Genomic DNA, 23,346 nt, shown 5'->3' on the forward strand with positions numbered 1-23,346 from the left:
CAATATCATGACAGTAATACAAATAAAAAATGAGGCTGCTGGCACAACTACATCATTAGCTGACAAAATAAGTGTTGTAATGCACAAAGAAACTCTCAGCAGAAGCTTTTTACACTGTTTAACATTAATATAAGTGGTGCATGAACAGACCGGGGAATCATTCATATTTTCTCATAGGGGTCACCAAAGAAAGATAAATTGCCTGTAAATACTCTGGAGGAGACTAGAATTTTTCTTTATATCATCATTTACTACTGATTTTCACATTATTGTCTCCAAAATGAACGAAATATAATGATAGAGTGGCTCAAGTGGGCTGCTCACTTTTTCTTTTTTTTGATAATTCAATACAACATCAGTCTGTGGACTACATCTACAGAGATATCTAACCTTAAAAAAGAAAAAAAAAGAAATCATTATCCTCCTAAGACCCGAACTCTTCCACGGCATGCATTTTTAATTTCTCTTTGATATTTGGGCTGATTGGGACCCGATGATTGTAAAAACAAAGAATTACCAGATTTTTTTTTTTTTTTTTTACCTGATTTTAGTTTCTAAGAAAAATGAAAGCCACATATGAGGATATTCGTTTGAAATTTCGATAGAACAGTAACAGTATAATGTCCTCGTAAGTGGATATCAGGCCCCTGTAGAGCAAAATTGAGTATTTTGGTCTAAATAACCCAAAATGTGCCAGGTCCTAGGAGGTTAATAATATGACTCAGTAGTGGTTGTTATTTTTATCAATGGGAACCTCTGTCACCCGCGCAAATCTTAAATCCTACATGGATTCATGTCTGCATCAGAGGTGTGCGCGCTCCCAGGCCTGCACTCCTATGTGACATGCACACTGAGAGCCAATGTGGAGGTAACCGTGGTCACAGTTTCCCTAAGGACCGTCTGGCGGCGAGGGCCATTAATTATAAGAGACAGGGAGACAGACACCGAGCCAGCTTAGCAGACAGACAGACAGTACCGCAGCTAGCGCAGACAGGCCGGACAGGAGCAGGCCCCGACAAATACAAAGAGGGGAGGAAGAGCGACACGTAATCTACGGCCAAGGGGGGGAAAAACATAATCCTCCCCTTGTAGCGAGCAGGCTACGGCTATCTGCACTGGTCCTGCTTTCGCTCCTAACCCTGGACTCTGGGTGAACACACTCAGGCATAATAACCCTTTTGTCATAAGAGAAAGAACGCGGTTTTCTACGGAGATAAATAATTGAAAAAAATGCGGCTGTGTGACTGCGCATCCCTGGCAGTGAATAGGAAAATGCTGCGCCAGTGTCCCGGCTGAGAGACGGAGCCGATCTTTCCCAACACAAGCTCCCCGGCTTCCCCACTCTCTCTCTCTCTCCCTCTCTCTCTCCTGTCATTACACAATATCGCTGCCAAAAATTCATCGTTTCGAACATGGTAAGTTTTCTTTGTGTTATATTTAACGGGCTTGTGTCGGCGACGCGCGGCCTGTGGGGGAAATGCACATCCGGGACTGCATTTTTTTCCGGAGAAGTCATAATATTTATGAATCATAACTTGTTATGATGTAGGAACGCGCGTGGCGTGCAACAGGTCGCCGTACAGTAGCGGGGACGCGCATCTCAGGGCCAGATTTTGAGCTTGGTTTCCAAACACTGGTGCTCACATACGCACACGGGCGCGCGTTCAGCCTTTGTATACGCGATCAAACTGGCGAGATGGCACGAAAATCATACTAATATTAAGAAGAATAAGAAGGCCTTGTTGGAATGATGGAGACCAGGTTAAAAGGGATGATATTATCCGCTTCGACTGTTTGTCTGCTATTAGAGTTATGGCTTCATTCTCTTTTACAAGACACCAGCGATTACACAATGACACGTAGGTTATTAGCCAAATGATTTCCTTTTTAATCCCTACAACATTCCGAAATCACTGCCTGGTTTGGACAGAAAGCCTTTTTCCCAATATAATCTTGCTGTTAAGAACGTCAGATTAGTGGATGGTTATTACCCGTATTAATTACTGATTTAGAATTTTGGCTCCATTATTATTCTGCCCAAGCCCCAGTAAGAGAGGGAAGAAGGTGGATGCTCTTTGGGTGGGGGACTGTCACGGGGCCCAAGTGGAAAATGTATTTTTCTCCTCACCATGGCTGTGTTTTTTTCCAACTCCACGTGCTAAGCAGCCGTGATGAGGTTTGAAAAGGGAGCATTGTGTCTCCAGTCAGTGGCCTTATGTGTTGGAGAGGCTCGGAGAGGGTGATGTTCACTCAGCTGCGCTCCCTCGACGTCATTGTTGCAAATTTCACCTGATTCCAGGCGCTCTGTTTCACCGAGCTCACGCAGGAGGCTGTTTGTGGAGGTGTCGGGAGGGGGGAACACAGCCCACGCACACTTTGAAGTGTCGGTGTTCGACAACACGCCCCGTGACAGGATGCGTTTGATTTATAGTCTCGGGAAACAAGGTTTTAGCGGATACGGATTTCTTCCTTCCTTGCGCACTATTAGCTTTTACGTTTTAACAATCGACTGCTCGGGGAGGACTCATAATGTGATGAACTTGTGCGTAAATGTGTGAGGGTTTGCCGAACAGAAGCAGTGGACTCTCGGCTCAAAAGATGGGGTGTTCACTCGCCATTTGAATGCAAAGTAGTGGATGAACAAGTGAGCTGTGTGTATGCGTGTGTGCGAGTGTGTGTGTGTCCAGAGAAGGAGGGCCAACGCCGTGTTTTCAGAATAGAAAGACTTGTTGAGAGAAACTGTCACACATGCCTCTTTGGTTCTTGTATTCCCCCCCTCTTCTCCACAATGCCACCAACGTGGAGCCACTTTATTAAGTCTAATCGAACCGGATCACCCGGTGTCAGATTTTTGGAAACCATACTGTAGTTTGTCTTTATTTATTTAATTCTTTTTTCTTTCATTTTTTTTGTCTAAGTAATTTAGTTACCTGCTTTTTTCAGTGCGCGGGGAGACAGAGTAAAAGTTGTGTGTTGGCCAATGCGCCCCTGCGTCGGTCCCATCCTGTTGAAGCATGTCCCGTCGGAAACAGAAACGACCCCAGCAGCTTATGAGCCTGACCCTGGGTGCCTGTCGGAAACTTGAGCATGGTGAGACATAGACTATATAAATCAATAGAACAATGATCAATAATAAGTAAGACGATATTCACATTGGATGCCGTAGTATAGGAGACTTAGCCTTTTCTTAGTATGCGCTTTGTGCCTTTTACACAAGTACACTAAAATGTAGTGCTTATTTAGGATGTACATTTACAGTTTAAATTAAAATGACTATTAGCTCCTTTGGGACTTCAAATATGTTTTTACTGTTTATATTTTAAGCTTTGTTGACTGAGATGTAATCATTTACTCTTAATCAGCCTTTTATTAATTCAATTTAAGTGTTTCAATTGAGTTCATTTGCGCTAAAAGTTTAACCAAAGTTAAATGTGCATGTTATAGCATTGTGCTAAGAAAATGGCTTGCTGGAATAATTTGAGTGCAGACGCTTTAATTCCTTCTGTGCAGGTTTAAGCCTTAAGCTGCTTCCTTGGCCCTATTAAACCCAAGTATCTTCACTCCTCTCACACTGCCAGTTTCAAAGACACAGACCACCCACATTTCAGAAAAACACAATAAATCAAAAGCAGTATCACTGAAAAACAATGCAAGGTGAATCTGAAGGCGTGTGCTATGAAAAGGGTTAGGGTTTGAAGCAAAGACGTGAGCACGAGAAGGTCAAGGAAAAAGAAACTTTGTGGGGCACTGTATAAGGTGTTCTAACTGCAACAGCCCATTGTCCCCATTCAGCTTTGTTGCTAGCCACTGAAGCATGAACATGCCCACAAAGACGTGTGTGTGAAGGCGTGCGCGTGTGTGTGTGTGTACACACAGTTGTGTGTATTTGTGTCCGCTTGTCCACTTCAGTTACAGGAATAGGGACCCCATTGTGTCACAAAATTGTAGCTGTTGAGCTAACAGCAGGAAGTTCTGTATGCATTTGGGTGCACGTGAGTATACAAAGTGTTACGGAGTTTGCTTGCAGAACATATTTGCTGAGTCGTCATGTCTGTCATGGCCTTTTTTTTTGCTTGCACGACAAACTCTTCCTCTGGCTGGCCTATCAGGAATGGGACCCCCAACTGTTTAAAGTCAGTTTTACTAGCCAGTCAGATACCCTGCAAAGTGTTCAGTACTTGACTAAGAACTAACTCTTGACACCCCTACTGGGCCAGTGGGGGATGGGCTCTTCAGTAAGACAGACTGAATGGAGGAAGAAAGAAAGAAAGAAAGAAAGAAAGAAAGAAAGAAAGAAAGAAAGAAAGAAAGAAAGAAAGAAAGAAAGAAAGAAAGAAAGAAAGAAAGGCATAGATGAAAGATTGCCTTAGGATGCGTCTTATTTTATTTTAGGGAAGTGGAGGTCTTGTGTGTGTTTCCCTGGAAACAAGGTGGTCTCCTCTGCGGGTGAATAGTATATTCTGAGTGCATGTGTGTGTTTGTGTGCAAGCATGTGTGTCTGTGTGCAGACAGCAGTAAAGAAGCAGCACAAAGAGAACAGGAAAAAACATTTAGTTTAGTTGGCTGGAAATTAACCCCTGAGGCTAAAATTCACCTCCTACAGACCATTTGTTTTTTCATACCCTTCACGTGAAGTAGCCACCTAAATTTCTTTTCCTTTTTTTCAATACCTGCAGATGACACCTCGGCACTGAAGTCACACTTCTTTTCATTTATCACGGATTCTACTTTGTGCTCTTTGTCTTCTCCTCAAAGCTCCCAGCTGCCCCATACGCTCTGTTCATCTCTCAAGGGCTCTCAGATCGCCTCTCAACTTACTGAGGGTCAATCCCTACCTTGTTCACCGATAAAGCCCCACCAGCAGCCTCTCAAAGACCTACAGCCCTCCCTTTCATCAGACTTCCCTTACTCCCCTCTCACATCCCACATACAATTCTCACCTGGCTTCAAATTGTTTGCCAGCAATTCCGCAGCTTTCGTAAGTGCTGTTACCTACCCTCCCAGAAGCTCACAAATGGCCTCTCCCAAGCTGGGACTATCAGCCACCACCACAACCTCTTCTTCCTCCTCCTCATCCTCTGCTTCTCTATGTCCTCCACCACACCCTGGAAGCCCCAGTCGTGTGCCCGAAGGCCCTCCGAGTCCTGTTACACCTACCCCAAGCCCTGGAGTGTCATCTGCTTCGGGTGCACCTTCTAGGACCCAGCTGAGCATAGCTTTGATCCTGGAGGAGCTTCGGGTGTTGCAGCAAAGACAAATTCACCAGATGCAGATAACAGAGGAGATCTGTAGACAGGTCCTGCGCCTTGGTGGAGCCTCCTATAGCATAGACACACCTGCCCAACATCTTCTCCCTTCTGTACCTCAGCTCTGCCTGGAAGGCAGTAAAAGGGCATCTAGTCCAATAACCCAGCCAACTGCATCTCAGCCTTCCACCTCTATGGCTCCTCTTCTAGCATGTTTCTCCTCCCTGCTTCCCTCCCAAGCAGTCAACAAGCCCACACAGCAATGCACCTCCTTGTCTCAAATCCTGCAGCCTAACAAGGTGCAGATGGAGGAAACAGGTGGGGCAGCTGGTGCTCATGGTCTCACAAGGGTGAGCTCTCGCTCATCAGCTCCCTTGAATTCTTCCTCTGTTGCCACCACAGTGGCTTCCTCCACCTATCCGCTAGCACTGTCATTAGCTCTACCCAGTCGGTATCTTCATGAGAAGTCTCCAAATACTACTTCAGTGAGCGGGCACAGTGGTCTCTCCTTCCTTAACACACCCCTCCCCACATCAGTACCTATAGTCCCAAACTCACAACATGCTCTGCAATCTGCTTCTAATGGAGGAGAATCTTCTTCTGCATCCAGTTCCAACAACACTGTCGGCCGTCTCCAGCATGCCTGTCGCTTTTGTGGAAAAATGTTCAGCAGTGATTCAGCCCTGCAGATACATCTCCGCTCACACACGGGGGAACGACCCTACCAGTGCCCAGTTTGCCTCAGCCGCTTCACTACACGAGGTAACCTCAAAGTTCATTTCCTACGGCACAGAGAACAAAACCCCGAGCTTTCGCTGTCACTTCTGCCACCGTCTTTGTTTGGGATTGCATTAGGGACTACTGCGGGATCGGATATGGGACAAAACATGAGCAGCGGTAGCAGTACTAGTGCCATGAATACGATACAGAAGAAGCGAAAAAATAGGGCTGAGGATGAAACATCTGGAGACAGTTTGGAAATCAGTGGTTCTAGTACTGGGCTACCACTAGGGGCTTCTGGAGGGTCGACCCCATCTTCCCTACCCCTGCCCCCGAGTGTTGATCTAGCGTTGATTTCCCACTCTCTCCTGCAATTTAACAGAGCTGCAGTGGTAGCTGCTGCAGCATCTATCACAACTGGCTCATCCAACTCATCCTCCTCATCGTCTTCCTCCACCTCATCTCTCGCAACCTCCCTTCTCTCAAACCCTTCCTTGTCCTCATCTTCTGCCATCACAGGATTATTCAAGGGTGCCAAGCAGCATCACTTTGATGAAAACACTCCTCCCCATGCCCCAGTGCTTTCCCCTGCTGCCTATTCCCAGCTAGCCCACCTACCTAAGCTTCTTTTCCCAACTGTCTCCACACCTTCTTCTACCCCAGCTGCACACTCATCCCTCTACAACCATCCAGCTTTGGGCTTGCTCCGCACCCCTCTACCTTCTGCTCCAGGCTCCCACCAACATGCTTCTTCAAGCCATTCCCAGCTTTCCTTTCCCTTCTCTTCTTTTCCTAAAGTCACAGGTCCACCCACAACTACCAATGCATCTTCCCTGCCTTCCTCCATAGTCCCCACTCCTACATCGGAAACCTCTAAGCTGCAAAGGCTGGTCGAGAAGCTAGAGAAGGCCCCTCGACCTTCCTCTTCTCCATGGAGTTCTTCCAATACTTCCAATTCTGTGATGGAAATGTTATCTGGCAGTACCACTACCTCTTTAGCAACTTCAGCAAACAGTAGTTTCACAAATGCCAGCAATTCTACCACATATGTCATGGCATCTCCACTGTCTTCTAGCCTTGTTACTACTTCGGTTTCAAACTTCACTCGCGAAATGGTAGCTGCCCTAGGCATGGGTGCCAATGGAGCAAGTGCCATGGCAGGAGGCATGTTACCATCACTGATTACAGATCCAGCTGGTAACCTTACATCCAATCAGTGTGGGGTGTGTCTACGAGTGCTGAGCTGCCCCAGAGCATTGCGGCTGCACCAGGCCACACACCTCGGAGAACGTCCTTTTCCATGTAAGATATGTGGACGATCCTTCTCTACCAAAGGCAGTCTGCGATCCCATATTGCCACCCATCATGCCCGGCCCCCCAATGCACGTGTACAGAACTCTTGCCCACTGTGCCAACGTAAGTTCACTAATGCTCTCGTGCTTCAGCACCACATCCGTATGCACCTTGGTGGACAATTGCCTCCAGATGGCACAGAGGATTCTGCACATGAGATGCCAGCTGAATCTAAAGCCATATCCTTGGTACAATCTCAGTCCCAGTGCACTGACCCAAATGCTACTTCAAGTAATACACCTCCCCTCGCAGGCCATTCAAAGAGCATGGTTCCAACTCAACAAGTTAATACTGCAACAGTTGCCTCTGTCCCTGCCTCTGACAGTATGAAATCAGCTGAGTTCACTCAAAATCCAGGCAAGTCTGCACCCTCCAGCCCAGACCACATTCCCCCCTCTGACCTAAGCCCTGACCCCTTTATGAATCCCACCACACAGACTTCACCACCAGGCAGTGCAGACCCCCCTGTGCTTACTGTCAGTGTCCCTTTGCCTGCATCCCAGCAGACAGATCAAGCTTCACCAACTGGCGAAGACAACCAAGTTCCACAAGCCACTGTTGGTTTCAATCTTCCAAAATCTACCCCTTCACCATTTACTTCCAGTGTTACCAAAACCACAGAATCACCTACTGCTACTGAGATGGACTGTGGAGAGGATGAAGTATCTACCTCTTCCGATGCCTTCCTTGGCTCTAAATCAAACGTAGAGGACTTGCAAAGCACACCTGCTCTCGATGATCCCTTTTCCTACACCTGTCCCAGCACCACCTCTAACCCCAATCTTTGTGACGGTAATACAACAACAACCTTGGAATCAGACCCAGTCTCTCCAAGGCCCCAATCACCAGAGCCCATAAATAAAGATAAAGAGCTCTCATCTCCACCCACAACACCAAAGCAAGACCAAGCAACTGTGCCAGAAGGAGAACCCAAGCTGACGTCAGCTTTGGAGGATACAGACAACACTGGAGCTGAAGTAAGAGGCGAACCCCAGAAAACAGCCACTTTTGTAAGAGAGACACGTCAAAGCTTTCATTTTAGTTCATATGGGAGGGAAGAACGGGCAGATGGCATAAGTGGATTCGGCTCAAGTTCAATACTGGATGCTTCTGGCCCCATCAACCTTGCTCCAACCCTCCCGTCTCCGATGTCTCGTCCTGAGAAGAAGACCTACTGCTGTGCTGAGTGTGGAAAAGAGTACGCCAGTCGCAGTGGGCTGAAGGTAAGGAACAAGTTCCATCATTTATATCAATAAGATGTGTAGTTATGTTTGCACAATTATTGTGTTGAACAGAGCATTTTGTCCTACACAAAAGAGAGTTTTTCATTCCCACTGTCACCAAGTGCTTTACTGTACAATGTAAAGCACACTGAGGTGACTGGTGTTGTGATTTGGCACTAAATAAATTGAATTAAACTGAATTGAATTAAGCTGGACTCTAAAATTACCTCTGCTGTGCAATTTTAGCCTACCCAAATTCTATTAAGATTTGTCTTTACAAGATGATGATTATAAATAAAAATCTTTCAAATCTATTCATTTTTAGGGGCACATGAAGCATCACGGCGTGGTATCCAAAACATCACGTCCGTCAGCCCGGAGTCGCCGTTCCTCCACTGACCAACTTCCTTCTTCTACATCTATGACTTCCTCAAACATTCCAGCCACTAGGAGCTCAGCAGGCTTCTGGAACCAGTATCAAGCATTCCTCAACACCAGCGCTGAGCCAACTGATGACCCAACCACTGCAGGCCGAGGAGAAAATGAATCATCGAAATCTCCTGTATTGTCACAGATGGATCCAAGAGCCCACGAGGAAGCTGGGGAAGAGTCCAGCGAAGGGTCATAACTCGCATAGCCGTAACTGGCTGGTAAATGTTACGGTGTTTTTGATTGTTGTTTACGTCTTGGTGTAACTGTACGGGCTTATCATTAGTACTGCTTCCTTAACACATTTCAGGTTGCCTGTCAATGATAGTCAGAATAATATGTTTGTATATTTAAAGTTGTGAGTCAATCAGCTTGGTCCTGTTGTATTAAAAAAGAGACAGCTGTAGTGCAAATAAAAAAAGTGTGTATTCAAAGTAACAAAATTAGCCCAGTTATAGCTGGATTCGTTAAAAAGTGAAACTACCATTGTCTGTCTGACGTTCTTAACAGAGTAAAATTTGAAATGTTTGGTTATTAAAAAAGAGAATGGGTCATAATTCATATTACGTTTAAACATTCCAACAGGCTCAGATAGATAAATCTGATATTACTGGCTTTGAGTCATAGGAAATGAAGCTACAATAACCAGTTTAAACCATTTTTGGTAGTGTTGTAAACATGTAGACACTTTTGTTCTGTTGTGGCATGTACCAAATCTCATCCATCTGACACCAAAGGAGACTCGAGCCAACCAAAAGAAAATATTTTGGAAAATACTACAGCAAACCCATGTGTGTTTCATATGAAGAGAATTCTTTTGCTGATAGGGATGAGTAAACAAATTATTGGATCTAAAACTACATCTTGCTTTGTAAAAGTCAACAAGGTGAACAATATGAATGTGTTACTGGGGGGAGGGGGGTGTATATGGAGTCTTTTGTCCCCGTCCTGTGGCTCTTAAAACTACTTGCTCCTGCTGTGATTTCCTTTTCACTACCTTGTCCTGTCAAACCAGAAGCACACCTGCAGTTTTTGTGAGCCCAGTGAGGGCGCGATCCTTTGTGTGACCCTTGCCCTTCAGCTTTGTGAGTATTATGATTGTCGTTTGGTCCAAAAGTACTATCTGTAAAACCCTTTCAGTTGCTAAAGTTACTAAAACTTTAAGTTTGTGTATAGAATCTATAAGAAATCTATGTCTGTTTGTTGTACGCTGTTATTTCAGTATCTCCACATTAAAAACTAATTTGGGAAAAAATATATATTGTTCAGTCTTGTTCTTCCCCCAAAGGGAGGGAGTATGTAGTCGGTTCAGTTTGTCTGTTTGTTAGCACTCTAGCATCCACAGTCTTCAACATGTTATTTTCAGACTTTGTATGATGCTAGAGATCAATAAAATCTCCAGCTGATTTAATTTAGGGGAAAACTGAGTCAAAGTCAACTTCACATTAAATGTTGAAAATCAGTAAAAACTCTATAAAACACAACTTTTTTATGGATCATCTTCAAACTTCACAACAATATACTAGGCCATGGGGGACATGAGAACCTAGGTTGGCTAAGCATTTGACCTTCACCTTCATTTCTAGCACCCAAGGTCAAAGTTAACCTTGAAAATAAATTTCAAGAATCCATATTGAGTAATATACGATATGAAAGAGCATGGATTGAGCTGTACAACACACTTTATATTTCTGCAATTCCTACAACGTCACAGTGACGCCATAATGTTTCATGCACTATATCATAAAATTTCAGGTCTTTACAGCTTTTAGAAGCCAAAGATTTCAGCCAGTTCTGCGTCAGTCATGAGGAAAAAGATAACAAAATACACCATTTTAGTATGTAATGCTTCATGGTCATAGGTCAAAGGTCAGGGTCACATGAATTAGGAAAACACTTCAGTTTCCATAGGATCATTTCCAAACTTTAAAGCAATATATTAACTACAAGCACTTTCTTTGTTTGAGCTCTTTAAAACAGCACAATGTTACACGTTTTACAATGACACAAAATGATTTATATGCGATTTATATTAAAAATACTGACATCAGCACAAATGATCTGTGAAACAATACAGATGGCATTATTGGGGATTTCCATATTACCAGTGCTGACATCAGCCTAAAACATCAACGTTTTAGTAAAGCCCTTAATCCGTCTGAGTGCTCCTGTTTAATTATTGTATCTTATATGAACGGCAAGAAAAAACAGAGGAATTTAACACATGCACACTAAACAAGACTGCAGTTATGAAAGGAAACAAATGCAACACTCACAGAGGACAAAGAAAAAGAAATGAGAAAAGCATGCAAGACAAAAGGCACACATTTGGATGTGTACAAGTAGCGCACTGGAGGGCGCAATTCCCCCCCTTTTTTAGCACAGTTTGCTGCTTCGTGTAGCTAAATTATTATATGATGTTTACAGTGCATTTGAGCACTTTTTGAACACCCTTTATAAAAATCTGCGAAAATTAATATGTTAAAGATCAGAAGACTTAAAAAGCAGCAACATAATAGTCTACCATCTTCGGCTTGAAACGAGGTTTTAGGGAAAAGGCTGATTTTGGCTGAAGAGATGGCAGATGGCAGATATAGATGATCGGTTATTATCACATATATGGAAGCGAATTAGATGACTGTACTGACAGATCACACTAAAATAACTAAAATCTTGAATACATTCCCAGATAAACTTTTGCATTTTGTCCTTATTTGGAATAGCTTGAGCTGCTCGCTTCTGCAAACAACAAGGTTCCTACAGTTTAGGGCGCATTAACGCTTTAGTCCCAGTGAGGAGCCGTGCCAAGTCCGATGGGTCATCCGGTTGATTCTGAAGGGGCGGGCTTATTTCGGAGGGGGGTGGTTTACTTTCCAACTAAAGTAGGCTATCAACTACCACGTCTGCAGAGGAGAGAGGGGGTCAAAATAAACCGACAAGAAAGATAGGACAGGAGGAGTAAGGACGGTTCCATCAAAGTCGGCTGCAACATCGGGAGCAGACCGCAAGCTGAATTTGGACATAAAGTACGCACCGCTTGCGGCTCCAGAGCCCCTTTACACAGTTCTCTTTTCAAGTAACGTCCTATTGTAATCTTGCCAATTCACCAAAACACGAGAAGAATGTACATGTTGGAGACACACGTCTAATAGTTTAAATCGTCCTGGCAACCACAGGGAAACAGTTTTTGTGTGTTTTGCGCGAAGTCCAAAGTTTTGCGCATGGGATGCTTCCCTCCCCCACACAGATAATGTTCTGACAAAAGAGAGAGAGAGAGAGAGAGAGAGAATCGTGCAACCTTCCCGAGGACATCTTCTTCGTTTGTTAAGTTTTTTGAGAATTGACTGATGGCACCTAAGCTGAAATCGGTAGCCCGGCTGCTGCTGCTGGCGGTGGTGTGGGAGCTGAGCGCGCAGGGAGCGACGGAGCGACAATTCAATCCAGAGGTGAGGAAAACATGCAGAATGCAGGACTAAAACCACATAAAGTTTTAAATGCGCATTAAACGATTAAAGTTGGATAAATATAAACTGGATTAAAACTGGATGAATACTCCATAAAGGCATAGATATTGTACACTTGGAACATGTATATCGCCAATAAATGCACTCAGTTAAAACAGTTAATAATGTTAGACAGTTGTGACTTATAATTAAAGTTAAGGAGATCTTTTTCTATCTATGAGTTAATAATACATAGCAATTATTTTTGTTTATATTCATCTTTCAAATTTGTGTGGAGCTTGTTTTTTTTTATGATTCCTATGCAGAATTTTTTTAGAACTTTGCATCCTGATAATAATTTCTGCAGCTGACTGTTGTTGGCACAGGGATATGGGAAATGGGCTCTGACCCTGGGTTAGAGGAAGCAGCCCTTAATGATGATAACGCTCGTGAAAACACAGAAATGCTGAGAGGGCAAAAGCAGCGGAGCCAGAGCAAAAGAAATGCATTCAATTGTATTGTGGTCGCTGCAGAGACTGAGGCAATTTTTGTGGGAACGGACTGAGGGATGGGGAGATGTAATTGTTGACATCTGTCCTGAGTTATGTCTGAGTACAGCACCAAAGGGGGGGTTACAGAAAGAAAGAGGTTCTGCAGCATCTCACCCTTTCTCATCTGTGGAAAAATACAACAGACTGAGCACTAAAAGTTTTCCAATATCTTCCAATAACAGCGCTGGCTCCTATCAAGGCAGATACAGCTGAGATTTTTTCCCCTGCTGTTCACATCTGTTCCTTTCTCATCTTCTTCTGTATTGTTCTGATCTCATTTGTCTGTTTAGGTCTGTTCTTCTTGCAGAATCAGCAGCTCTCAAATCCCATAACCAGAGCAAAGTTAGGAACTTCTGTGTTAATGTTCCAGGAAGTGACTTTGTGATGATACTCCTACACACCTGCTTCCTTCAGTGCCATTAGAAAAAATAGGGCAAGGTCTTGCTCACACAGGACATCAAAGAATTCATATTTTGTTACATACAGTGGCGCCTGGAGTATCCTGCCTGTGACCAATGCAGTTATAGCTCAGCTTTATGCCAGTGGAAGAAAATGGAGCAAAGTTACTCAATTGACCTACATTTAGACCAGAGACTGCAAAGCGCCATCTGCTAAAAATGTAAACAATGTGTCGCCTACATAATTCATAATTTCGCTTTAACTCCACACACGCACGCTGTGCAGCAGTAAATCTAAGTGATTAATATTTTCTTATTCTGGGAAAGATTTGATTACATTTTGTCAAGATGGGCTTGTGGTTAAGTCAACTCCTTTTAGGCAAGCAGATTTCAAGGAATTTTTTCATATCAGCACATTTTAACAGCCAATACTCTACGGTGCAGAATTTTCTCATAAAAAAGTGCATTAGCTACCGGTGTGAACCACAAGTACGATAAAGGCCAGATATAAAGTGGATATTTGACCTGATAATTTCAAAATACTAGTATGAAAGTTGATTTCCTATTGTTACTTTGCACGACTGCAAGTTTAAAATAATTCACATTCTCAATCTTATTTGTCACCCAGTTCATCTGCTTGCTGAAAAAACGTCACTTTTAGCTCCAAGGACTCTGTTCTGTTCAGTCAGCTTTCTTCTGATTGACTAACTTTCTCAGGCAGAGCTGTGTATCTGAAATGCCCATATTAGGGATATCCCCTGGCAATTACATCATAAAGAACCATGAGGAGAAAACAGATTTGAAACCCAGTATTTACAGCAGTCTGAGCTTTTGCTCAACTGGGATTACCTGTGTAAACACTGACCTCATCATTTGAAACTTTGGCCTTGTTAAATATGAGTATGCACTGCTATAACAGGATAAAATAAATAAATAAGGAAGAGCATAATAAGCCTCTTTAATTAAAGCGAGTAATGCTGCAGATCATCTGGGCTTTGGTGAAGAACTTCAATTAATTAGATGAACATGTCTTGCCTGTTTTATTTCTTTGGAAAATAATAAGTCATGCAACCCCCCCAAAAAACCCTTTTCTGTCATCACATTCATCACGAATAGCATCAGTCAACAGTGTGCAATCAAATAAGGAAGTTAATGAGGATGATAAACATGTGAAATGTCTGCACCGCAGGAAGCGGGCCTTTCCATCGCTAGTTAAGTTATGGTCAAAAAGTGCTTTTTTTTTCTTTTTTTTTCTTTTTTTAACATAAGACCAAACTCTCCATACAGTTGAGGAAATCTGACCTCATATGCTGCCTCCACAAACCCACAAGTCAGCGGGATTTTTTTAATTTATTTTTTTATTAACAATAAATAAAATTAGATCAGTGGTTACGTGTTGGTCAGTGGGTCTGTTTTGTGATATAGAGGTTGTGTGGACACAATTCATTTCCTGTGGCGTGTGGTAGAGACAGGAAGTGGGCAGCTCAGCAACCACCTGCCTATCACACACACACATCTTTTTTTTCCCCCCTGTGCTCGAATCTGCAGAAATGGCTGCAAGCCGAGGTCATTCAGTACAAAGAATGACTTCAGCTCGTAGCTAATTGTCATGAAATTGTCATGAAATGAGATGATGAAAGCGAGGCAGGGAGGACACTGAGGAGCCTGTCGCAGACCAGAAAGGGGGCTATTGTGGAGATGGGCGTGATGCAATCTTTTTTGGAAAAGATGGAAAATGAAGCAACTGTCCAACTGTACGAGACAGGATAAAGATCATAGTTGTCATGCACACATCCTGTGTGAGTGTACTGGATGTCACACTCCCTCTGTTCCCAAAGAGAACAATTACACAGGTAACTTGATACTAGTCCATGCTGGACTAGTCTTGTTAGTCGTTTAGAAGAAGCAGGAGAGCATCGTTTCCAGGAAGCCATTGTTTTAATAATCAGCAGTGGGTGGTCTTTCCTTGGGGAAAGGTGTTAACTGAAAATAAGGTAATGTTCAAAGTCATCATGTCATTTCCTGTAACTAAAACAAAGAGGCCAAATTTCTTTTAGGATAAAATTCTTCCTTTTTCCTGGGATTGACTGACTCCTCAAATGACACTGGCAGAGATGAATTTTTCCACTCTTGTGTCATCGGCTCTTTCTGGTGTTGGCTAGAGAGTGGTTGTTTAATAGACACCAGCTGGGGGATTACACACAACCAAAGGGGTTTCTGCTTGTGTGTGCTCAGGAGCTGTTGGCCAGAGGGGTCAGAGAGGTTGTAAATGCCCTCCTGAGTCAAGAGCATAGCAGGCAAATGCCTATAAAGTAGAGGAAAAAAGAAAAAGTTAATAAAGTTACCTACCCACAATAAACTCCCTGAAGTACACACGGGCGCCATAACCTGCTGTTGCTCATAAAGTGGGAGTCATAATTTCATACATTTAAGACATGTGACAGAATATCACAGCTTTCTGGATGGAGTGGGTGGATATGTAATGATGAGCTCTCTTGCCCTGTGTGTGTGCTTTATACTGAGCATGCCTCAGTTGGACTCCCATCGCTGTTGACCAGAGTTTCTTTCCATTGGCCTTCAGCAAATGGAACAACTGACTAACTATGCCTTCTTCTTCTCCTCCTCATCCTATGCAAAATGAGCACACTGCCTAGAAACATCCACAGCAAACATTGTCTGCTTCTTGTAGGTCTTCCATTAAACAATAAAGTCAGTCGCTGCACATGAGTGAGCTTTACATCAAAGTGCTGGACTGGCAAGGTTCCTTTGCTTCCTACTCCCTCTGTGCATGGGTAAATATCAAGGGGTGATGACTACATTTAACACAAGTGCTTCCAGGCATCAGTTTAAAGTGTTGCTCATTACTCAAATTGTAGTAAAAATCTAGTAAAATGGACAGCCTAACACTAAGTCAGTTGTCACACCTCCTTGTTTTTCCACAAACATGTAAAGGAACGGGAAACATGATATCATTTGAGCTTTGAAATCATTGGTAGTAAATAAGTTGATGTGTGTGTGTGTGGGGGGGGGGGCAGTTGGAAACCACTGCTTCACATCAAAAGACTGTATTAGTTTAGACTATCCTTTCTTATTCTTCTCTAAATACTCACCACTTCCTCTTCCTGCTGCTGCTTTAGTTGCTCCAGTTATTACCGTGGGCAAAAATAGCGTGGTGCGACAGTGAATAAGACTTTGTCAGAGTCACCTGTGGGACCTATGAATGGGGCGTGGGAGCCTTAAAGTTAAAACAAGTGTTCGGTGTCATTCAACAGAAGTCTTTTGACTGAGCCGAGGGCAAAATTGGGCCTTTTGTAGAAAAGAAAACAGGGAATGTGTGAACTGGAAGAATATGGTTTCGAGCTCAAATCAGGCCTTAAAATCTCTTACATTTGTGGCAAATTATCCAAGTTGCTAATGGTTGTAATGGTTGTATTTGACTCTGGTACAAGCAAAACCTTTATTTGTTTATCCCAGCAAACTGCAGGCGTTTCATTATGACCGTTAATTACAACCTCTAAATCCCACTAGCCTTCATCTTTCCTTCCTTGTGCTCCTCTTTTTCCCGCTCATGCAGCCGCGCTGTAACAGTGACTCTTTATGTGTCCACTGGAGCTCCATGGGTGAGTCAAGACGAGAAAGGGCTCATTCAGGAGTAAAGTCTAAACACGTAGACCTCCATGTCTCTCTAGGACAGACAGAGAGGCAGAGATTAGACTTGCAACTTCCTCCAAAGCTGCCATTCAGCTCAGGGCCAAACAGTTAAGCTGAATGAACATCAGGAGCATCAATACCGACCTAAAGCCCAGAGTCGGACAACCACATCAGCACATTCACTTACTGTACATTTTCAGTGGAAAACTCTAAAATAAGCGAGTTGATTTATTTAGCTTTAACTGTGTTTAGCATCCATTAGCAGCAGCAGATAGGCATTAACAACAATAATCGAGCGGCTCAGGGTGTGGTTGTTCATGAGTATTTACCCTCAAGTCTGTGGGTTTTCCATAAGAGAGGGATGAGGCAGAGGAGAAGGGGTGGAGTGAAGAGGCGAAGACAGAGACATGAACGTGGGGGGAAGAGTTTGACTTTGAGGTTTGGATGCGACGAGGAAGAAATTCCCAGTTAAATTACTGACTGACTTTACTGCTTGACTGGAGACCTCGACTGAGGTTGCCCAAGGCCTGAGTCTCACCCTGGGACACTCCCTATCTTTTTCTCTTCTGTTTTCCCAATGTCCTTCTCTGCACATACTCTACAGCAACTGCGCCTATAATTCTGAATCCAGTTGAAATAATAGATCCCGCTAAGCTGCAAAGTCACGTCAGGCTCTGCCAAACAAAGACAAAAGTCATTAGCAACTCCAAACCATAAAACGCTTCCTGAACGTGCCACGACAAGCTCACAAAGTCACTGTACAGGAGAATATCAGAGCGGTCTTGGTTTCCACCATGCTCACAATAGCCTCAGTGTTATTTTTCGTCTCTTGCTTGAGAGGGAAGGAGTTCAGGAGAAGCTGTGTGGGAGAGGTGCGTAGCAGAGCTGTCGGCACCGGTCCAAATGTCAAACCAGCACCGCAGGCAAATGGGTTTCCAGGGGAAAATAAGGTCAAGTTTAGCTGAGAGTGAGGGATTTGGAGCACCAGAGAACTCGGTGACCATCATAATATGCTCTCCAAATGCTTTAAAAAACCGCTTTCATTTATGAATTGTACAAACTCGATGACTTTAGCTAGAACTGATGTAGGTACAGACTAACATGAGTTTTAAACTTTAACTGTGTCCTCATTCAGTGTCTGTGTCGGGGTTTTGGATGAAACCTGAGCCGTCCTTGTCTTAAGCTTTTTTTGGCTCCTCAGGCCAGTTCTACTTTCAGTCCACACATACTGGAGAGTCCAGTGTTGATGGTTGAATAGCTTTTGTGTTTAGTCACGACATGGAGACGTGCCAGTTGCTTGAAAGTGATGTTGCTCCCTCTGGCTACGAGATACAAAAACACAGAAAGAAGTTATTTAAGAGCTTATTCTTGCTGTCGGCGTGGAATGTGTTTTCATCGCAGTCGCAGGAAAACATCCTGTTCTCATATTCCGAGTAACCAATGATCAACATTTTCAGGTGACGTGTGGAGTGTTTTTGTGTCTGTTTTTCATTTTTGTTTCTTTGCTAAAAGTGGAATTTCCTCACTATATTGTGCAAGACTTCTCATCATGTTTTCCTTTTTTATCCTGTTTTCCACTGCAGTCATGGCTACAACAGTATGGGTACCTTCCCCCAGGGGACTTGAGAACCCATGCCCTTCGCTCCCCAAACTCCATCTCCTCCGCCATCGCTGCCATGCAGAGGTTCTACGGCCTCACTGTCAGTGGTACCTTTGACGCAGACACCGTCAAGTGAGTATCACGCAGTGTCGTTTTTTTCAAGCACATTTAAGCGTACGTTGTCATGAGCGCGGTGTGTTTTACTGTCTGGCAGGGCCATGAAGCGACCGCGCTGTGGGGTCCCTGATAAGTTTGGTGCTGAGCTCAAGAGCAACCTGAGGAGGAAGCGGTACGCCATCCAGGGCCTGAAGTGGCCCAAGACAGAGATCACTTTCTCGTAAGTTACAGAGTTATGAAATAAACATGAAGCAGCCTGCAATTATGTCTCTGTAAAAAGGAATTAACTGTCTCGCCTTTTTAACACACTGTTTAGTATACAGAACTACACCCCAAAGGTGGGTGAGTATGAGACCTACGAGGCCATCAGGAAGGCCTTCAAGGTGTGGGAGGGCGTCACCCCGCTTCGCTTCCGGGAAATTCCCTACAGCTACATACGGGACAAAGTGGAGGAGTTTGCTGACATCATGATATTCTTTGCTGAGGGTTTCCACGGTGACAGCAGCCCATTTGATGGCGAGGGGGGATTCCTGGCACACGCCTATTTTCCTGGCATTGGCATCGGTGGAGACACTCACTTTGATTCGGCTGAGCCGTGGACAGTTGGAAACCGGGACCTGTTAGGTAAAGTTTCATGTTGAAACTGAAATTTCAATAGATGACTAATTCCCCAAAACCTGACACAAGAAAAACTTAAATGTTGGGAGGGGACCTCTCTGACTCTGTTTTGCTGTCAAAAGCAAAACCTAAGCCGCGACAGGCCCCAGCTTGTGCTTGTGCACTTCAGGCAGTGAATACCTGTGTGCGAAAATGCAGCAGACACAAAATGCAGCAGACACAAACTGCAGCGTCAGCTCCTCGAGTCTAACACATCTTCACATGAGCTGCTGATGATTTTATTTTTAACTACTTGGTGTCTAGTTGTGTGCTTCTGAGTCACTTGAAAATAAGGAAACAGCACTTTTTCCTCATTCTCCTTTAGGACTCTGTCTCAAAATCCTCCCACTTTATGTCTAACACTTTGGCCTAATTGTAAAAAAGTTGTTAAACTGTAATTTTTCTTGTTGATGTTGTTTCAGGGAATGATATTTTCCTCGTTGCTGTGCATGAACTTGGTCACGCCATGGGTCTCGAGCACTCTAACGACCCCTCAGCCATCATGGCTCCGTTCTACCAGTGGATGGACACTGAGAACTTCCAGCTTCCAGATGATGACCGCAGAGGCATACAGCAGCTTTATGGTTTGTAAAAATCACAATTAATCATCATCATTCTACACTAGGGAAAAGACTAACCCGAAACATTACATTGTAAATTACAGCATGAGTAACAGCTTCCCAAAGATGGATAAAAACAGATTATTTTGCTGCTTTAAAGTTAAGGCTTTGCCGTTTAAAGAAATGTTCGATGTCCTTACTCACAAAGGGTCAGGCTCAGGTCCACAGCCCCCACCTGTAACACCGCGTTCACCTTACAACCCCCCCGATCCCCCACATTCACCTGACAAGCCTCACTTCGGCCCCAACATCTGCGATGGGCACTTTGACACCATCGCCATCCTCAGGGGAGAAATGTTTGTGTTCAAGGTAAAAAGCTGCTGGAGAAAGTTTGGGCCATTTATAGATTGTTATCTTGTTGTCTATGTCATCTTGTAAGTTTCTGAGAATTTTCTTTCTTTTTTTCCCCCTATCAGGATAAGTGGTTTTGGCGGGTGCGTAATAACCACGTGTTGGATGGATACCCAATGCCAATTGGTCACTTTTGGAGGGGCTTGCCCACTCATGTTAATGCTGCATTTGAAAGGGATGATGGGAAATTTGCTTTCTTTAAAGGTAAGTCTGGCTTTAACATATTGCAAAGAAATTGTTTTACTATTATTATGAAATTAAAAAAACATCTCTCGGGTCCTCGGTTTTATTGCTCTACAGGGGACAGGTACTGGGTGTTCACCGAATCAATTCTTGACTCTGGCTACCCCAGGAGTCTTAAAGAGATGGGCACAGGGCTTCCCAAAGATCGAATAGACGCTGCTCTCTACTACACTCCCACTGGACAGACATATTTCTTCAGAGGAAACAAGTTAGTCATTGTCCGTTTTGTGTGTGCGTGTGTTTATCATATGCAGAAGTTTCAAAAGTAGGTGATTACAAGGAAACTCCCCCTGACATCACCGCCAGTAAAATATATGTTTTGACCATATGAGGTTAAAACATGTAAACTCAAACACTTACCATCCAATCCAAATCTGCCTCTCAGTTAAACAAGAAAATTCACCTTGAGGGAACTGTTACGGTTGCTGAGCTTTTCCATGGGTATAAAAAGTGGATGACATGTGGCAGTTGAATTGTAGTAGTTGGATTATAAAGTGAATATAGCTACTATAGTTACTATAGTTACTGCACTTTTCCTAAGACCTCAGCTCGCGGTCGTTTTGGTTCTAGAAGAGTTCGTGGTAGTTGAGCGGCAGTGTCTGCAGAGACAACACTGACTGTGGCTGTGCAGTTTTTACATTAGAAAGCAAGTCAAGAAAGTTAGTTAAGGTCTGTAAGGACAGTTCTTAAGTTAAGTCAAGTCACTCTACACAAGTCAACTACAAATGGTCTACACCAGTTTGAAGACTAATGCCTAGCTTCAAGTCCTGTAGGCACAAACAGGTCTATCAACACCAAGTTCTGAACCATTTAAAGCAAAGAAAACTCAAGTTCTGAGTAATCTGTGGCAGGTTCAATTTAATTGAACTAGTTTAAAGCTATCCAAAACTAAACCCAAGTCTATGTCTGTTCTCAAGTCCAACCGAGTCGTGTATTTAGTTTGAGACGAGTCCAAGATAAGTGTAATGTCAGGTCTTTTAGGAAAAACCAGAGTCCATCCACAACTGTTTATGTGGGTAAAGAGGAGAGTTTCTAGCTCTGGCCGAATCATCAGTTCACCATATCTCTTTTTTTTCTCCTCTCGTTTCCTGTTTAGCTATTACCGTTTCAATGAAGCTTCCCAGACAGTTGACGATGGCTATCCGAAATCTATTAGCGTGTGGCAGGGCGTTCCTGATAACATCAAGTCAGCCTTCATGAGCAAAGATCAAGGTAAGGGTGGCATGTGTCAGATTATCTAGATTATTCATCACATCTTACTGTGACTGGATAGTTATTGGTACATGTTGTCTTTTACTTACACGTCTTTCTTCCACCCTTCAGCGTACACCTACTTCTACAAAGCCAACAAATACTGGAAGTTCAACAACCAGGTGATGCGAGTGGAGCCTGGATATCCCAAATCAGCCCTTCGTGACTGGATGGGCTGCCCCAATGAAGACCCCAAGACAGATGGAGGAAGAGGCGGAGGTGGACATGACAAGGACAAGGAAAGGGAGAAGGAAAGGGAGAGAGAGAGGGAGCGAGAGAGGGAGAGAGAGAGGGAGAGAGAGAGGGAGAGAGAGAGGGAAGACAGAGACAGAACTAGAGATAGAGAGAGGGATAGAGAGAGGGAGAAGGTGATTGAGAGGGAGGAGGAAATTGATGTGAAAGTTATTGAGACAGATAGTGGCAGCGGGGCAGCGGCGTTTGTTGTGCCGCTGTTTCTGGTAGTGTGTGTGATCGCAACGTTGGCAGCCTTGCTGTTTTTCCGTCGTTACGGTACCCCCCGCCGACTCCTCTACTGCCAACGATCTCTATTGGACAAGGTGTAGTTAGAGATGGAGGGGCAGAAGAGAGGAGAGAAAGAAGGTGAGAGAAGAAGAAGAAAACGCGGTGGAGAACGTTCGACGCAGATAAGGGAGCAGGACAGAAAGAGACGGAACAGGAGAAAGAGCCGAAGGAAAACTGTCAGACTTGCATTTTCAACTCTTCTTACCACTTCCAGATTCCTTTGACTCTATCTCTCAACCACTCAGCTCTTTCCAATTTTCTCCTTTCTGACTCTGCCTCTCTTCTCGCGGTTACTGACGCCAGCTCATTGCTGTTTGTTTTAGCCTTTTTCAATGTCATATTTTTAGTTTTTGTCAGTGGTCAGTGTTTGTGTTCTCGTGAATTTTCCACTTCGAACCTGCGTCTTCATGACATCCATTTCAGCATGTTTCTGTGCGTAAGCAGACGCCGTTGTTTCATCGCTCGGCCAAGTGCCCTTTTTTTTTAATTTGCACACCCTCACTTAAACACAAAATCCTGGAAACCGCAGCGGCACAGTCATCTGTGTTTCTTAATCTTCCAGTAAAGCAACATGTCAGGAGCCAGCAGGGACAATAAAAGGGAAACATTAGCTTGCATCCTTATGAAGCATGAGATACACTCCTATCAGAGTAAAGCAGTAAATGCAACAGTGTATTTTCTTTTTTTATATTAATGTCTTTATTGTTATTATTATAAATGATGTTGTCATTACTATTATGACTATTACTATTATTGTTGTTGTCGTCCACCATGTAAAGAATGTTTTTTTTGTATATTGTCATTAAAAAGTCCTGCTGGACAGTGACATACAGTTTTGAAAGTGGCCTTAATTTTATACATGTGGGAACAGTGAATGGGGAAATGGGGTTATGTATTCTTGAAACTTGATTGTTTTTTTTTTATACCTTGAATCCATCTCAAATGAAAATAAATTGAAGACCTGAAAATGA

At 43.6% G+C, this 23,346-nt stretch overlaps 2 protein-coding genes across 4 annotated transcripts; both read left to right on the plus strand.

Moving 5' to 3' along the window:
* The first annotated feature begins 822 nt into the window (after window positions 1-822).
* On the plus strand, window positions 823-10,602 carry sall2 (spalt-like transcription factor 2). 3 transcript variants are annotated; one of them, XM_014337226.2, is made up of 4 exons: window positions 823-1,415; window positions 2,944-3,090; window positions 4,677-8,542; window positions 8,868-10,602. In XM_014337226.2, the coding sequence occupies exons 2-4, from the start codon at window positions 3,015-3,017 to the stop codon at window positions 9,168-9,170; spliced, it is 4,245 nt and encodes a 1,414-aa protein (XP_014192712.1). In that variant the 5' UTR covers window positions 823-1,415; window positions 2,944-3,014; the 3' UTR covers window positions 9,171-10,602. The 3 variants fall into 3 exon arrangements, with proteins under 3 accessions (XP_014192712.1, XP_005933723.1, XP_042081409.1); XM_005933661.3 differs by lacking the exon at window positions 2,944-3,090 and having other exon boundaries at window positions 1,273-1,415; window positions 8,868-10,601; XM_042225475.1 differs by lacking the exon at window positions 823-1,415 and having other exon boundaries at window positions 1,434-3,090.
* Window positions 10,603-11,857: 1,255 nt separating this feature from the next.
* mmp14b (matrix metallopeptidase 14b (membrane-inserted)) lies at window positions 11,858-23,346 on the plus strand. The gene is made up of 10 exons (XM_005933660.3): window positions 11,858-12,417; window positions 18,598-18,746; window positions 18,829-18,951; window positions 19,048-19,355; window positions 19,811-19,972; window positions 20,157-20,317; window positions 20,425-20,563; window positions 20,660-20,810; window positions 21,699-21,814; window positions 21,926-23,346. The coding sequence occupies exons 1-10, from the start codon at window positions 12,319-12,321 to the stop codon at window positions 22,414-22,416; spliced, it is 1,899 nt and encodes a 632-aa protein (XP_005933722.1). The 5' UTR covers window positions 11,858-12,318; the 3' UTR covers window positions 22,417-23,346.

This window comes from Haplochromis burtoni, unplaced genomic scaffold (assembly GCF_018398535.1).
Source record: "Haplochromis burtoni strain Fernald_Lab_line unplaced genomic scaffold, NCSU_Asbu1 Contig_172, whole genome shotgun sequence".
NCBI lineage: Eukaryota > Metazoa > Chordata > Actinopteri > Cichliformes > Cichlidae > Haplochromis > Haplochromis burtoni.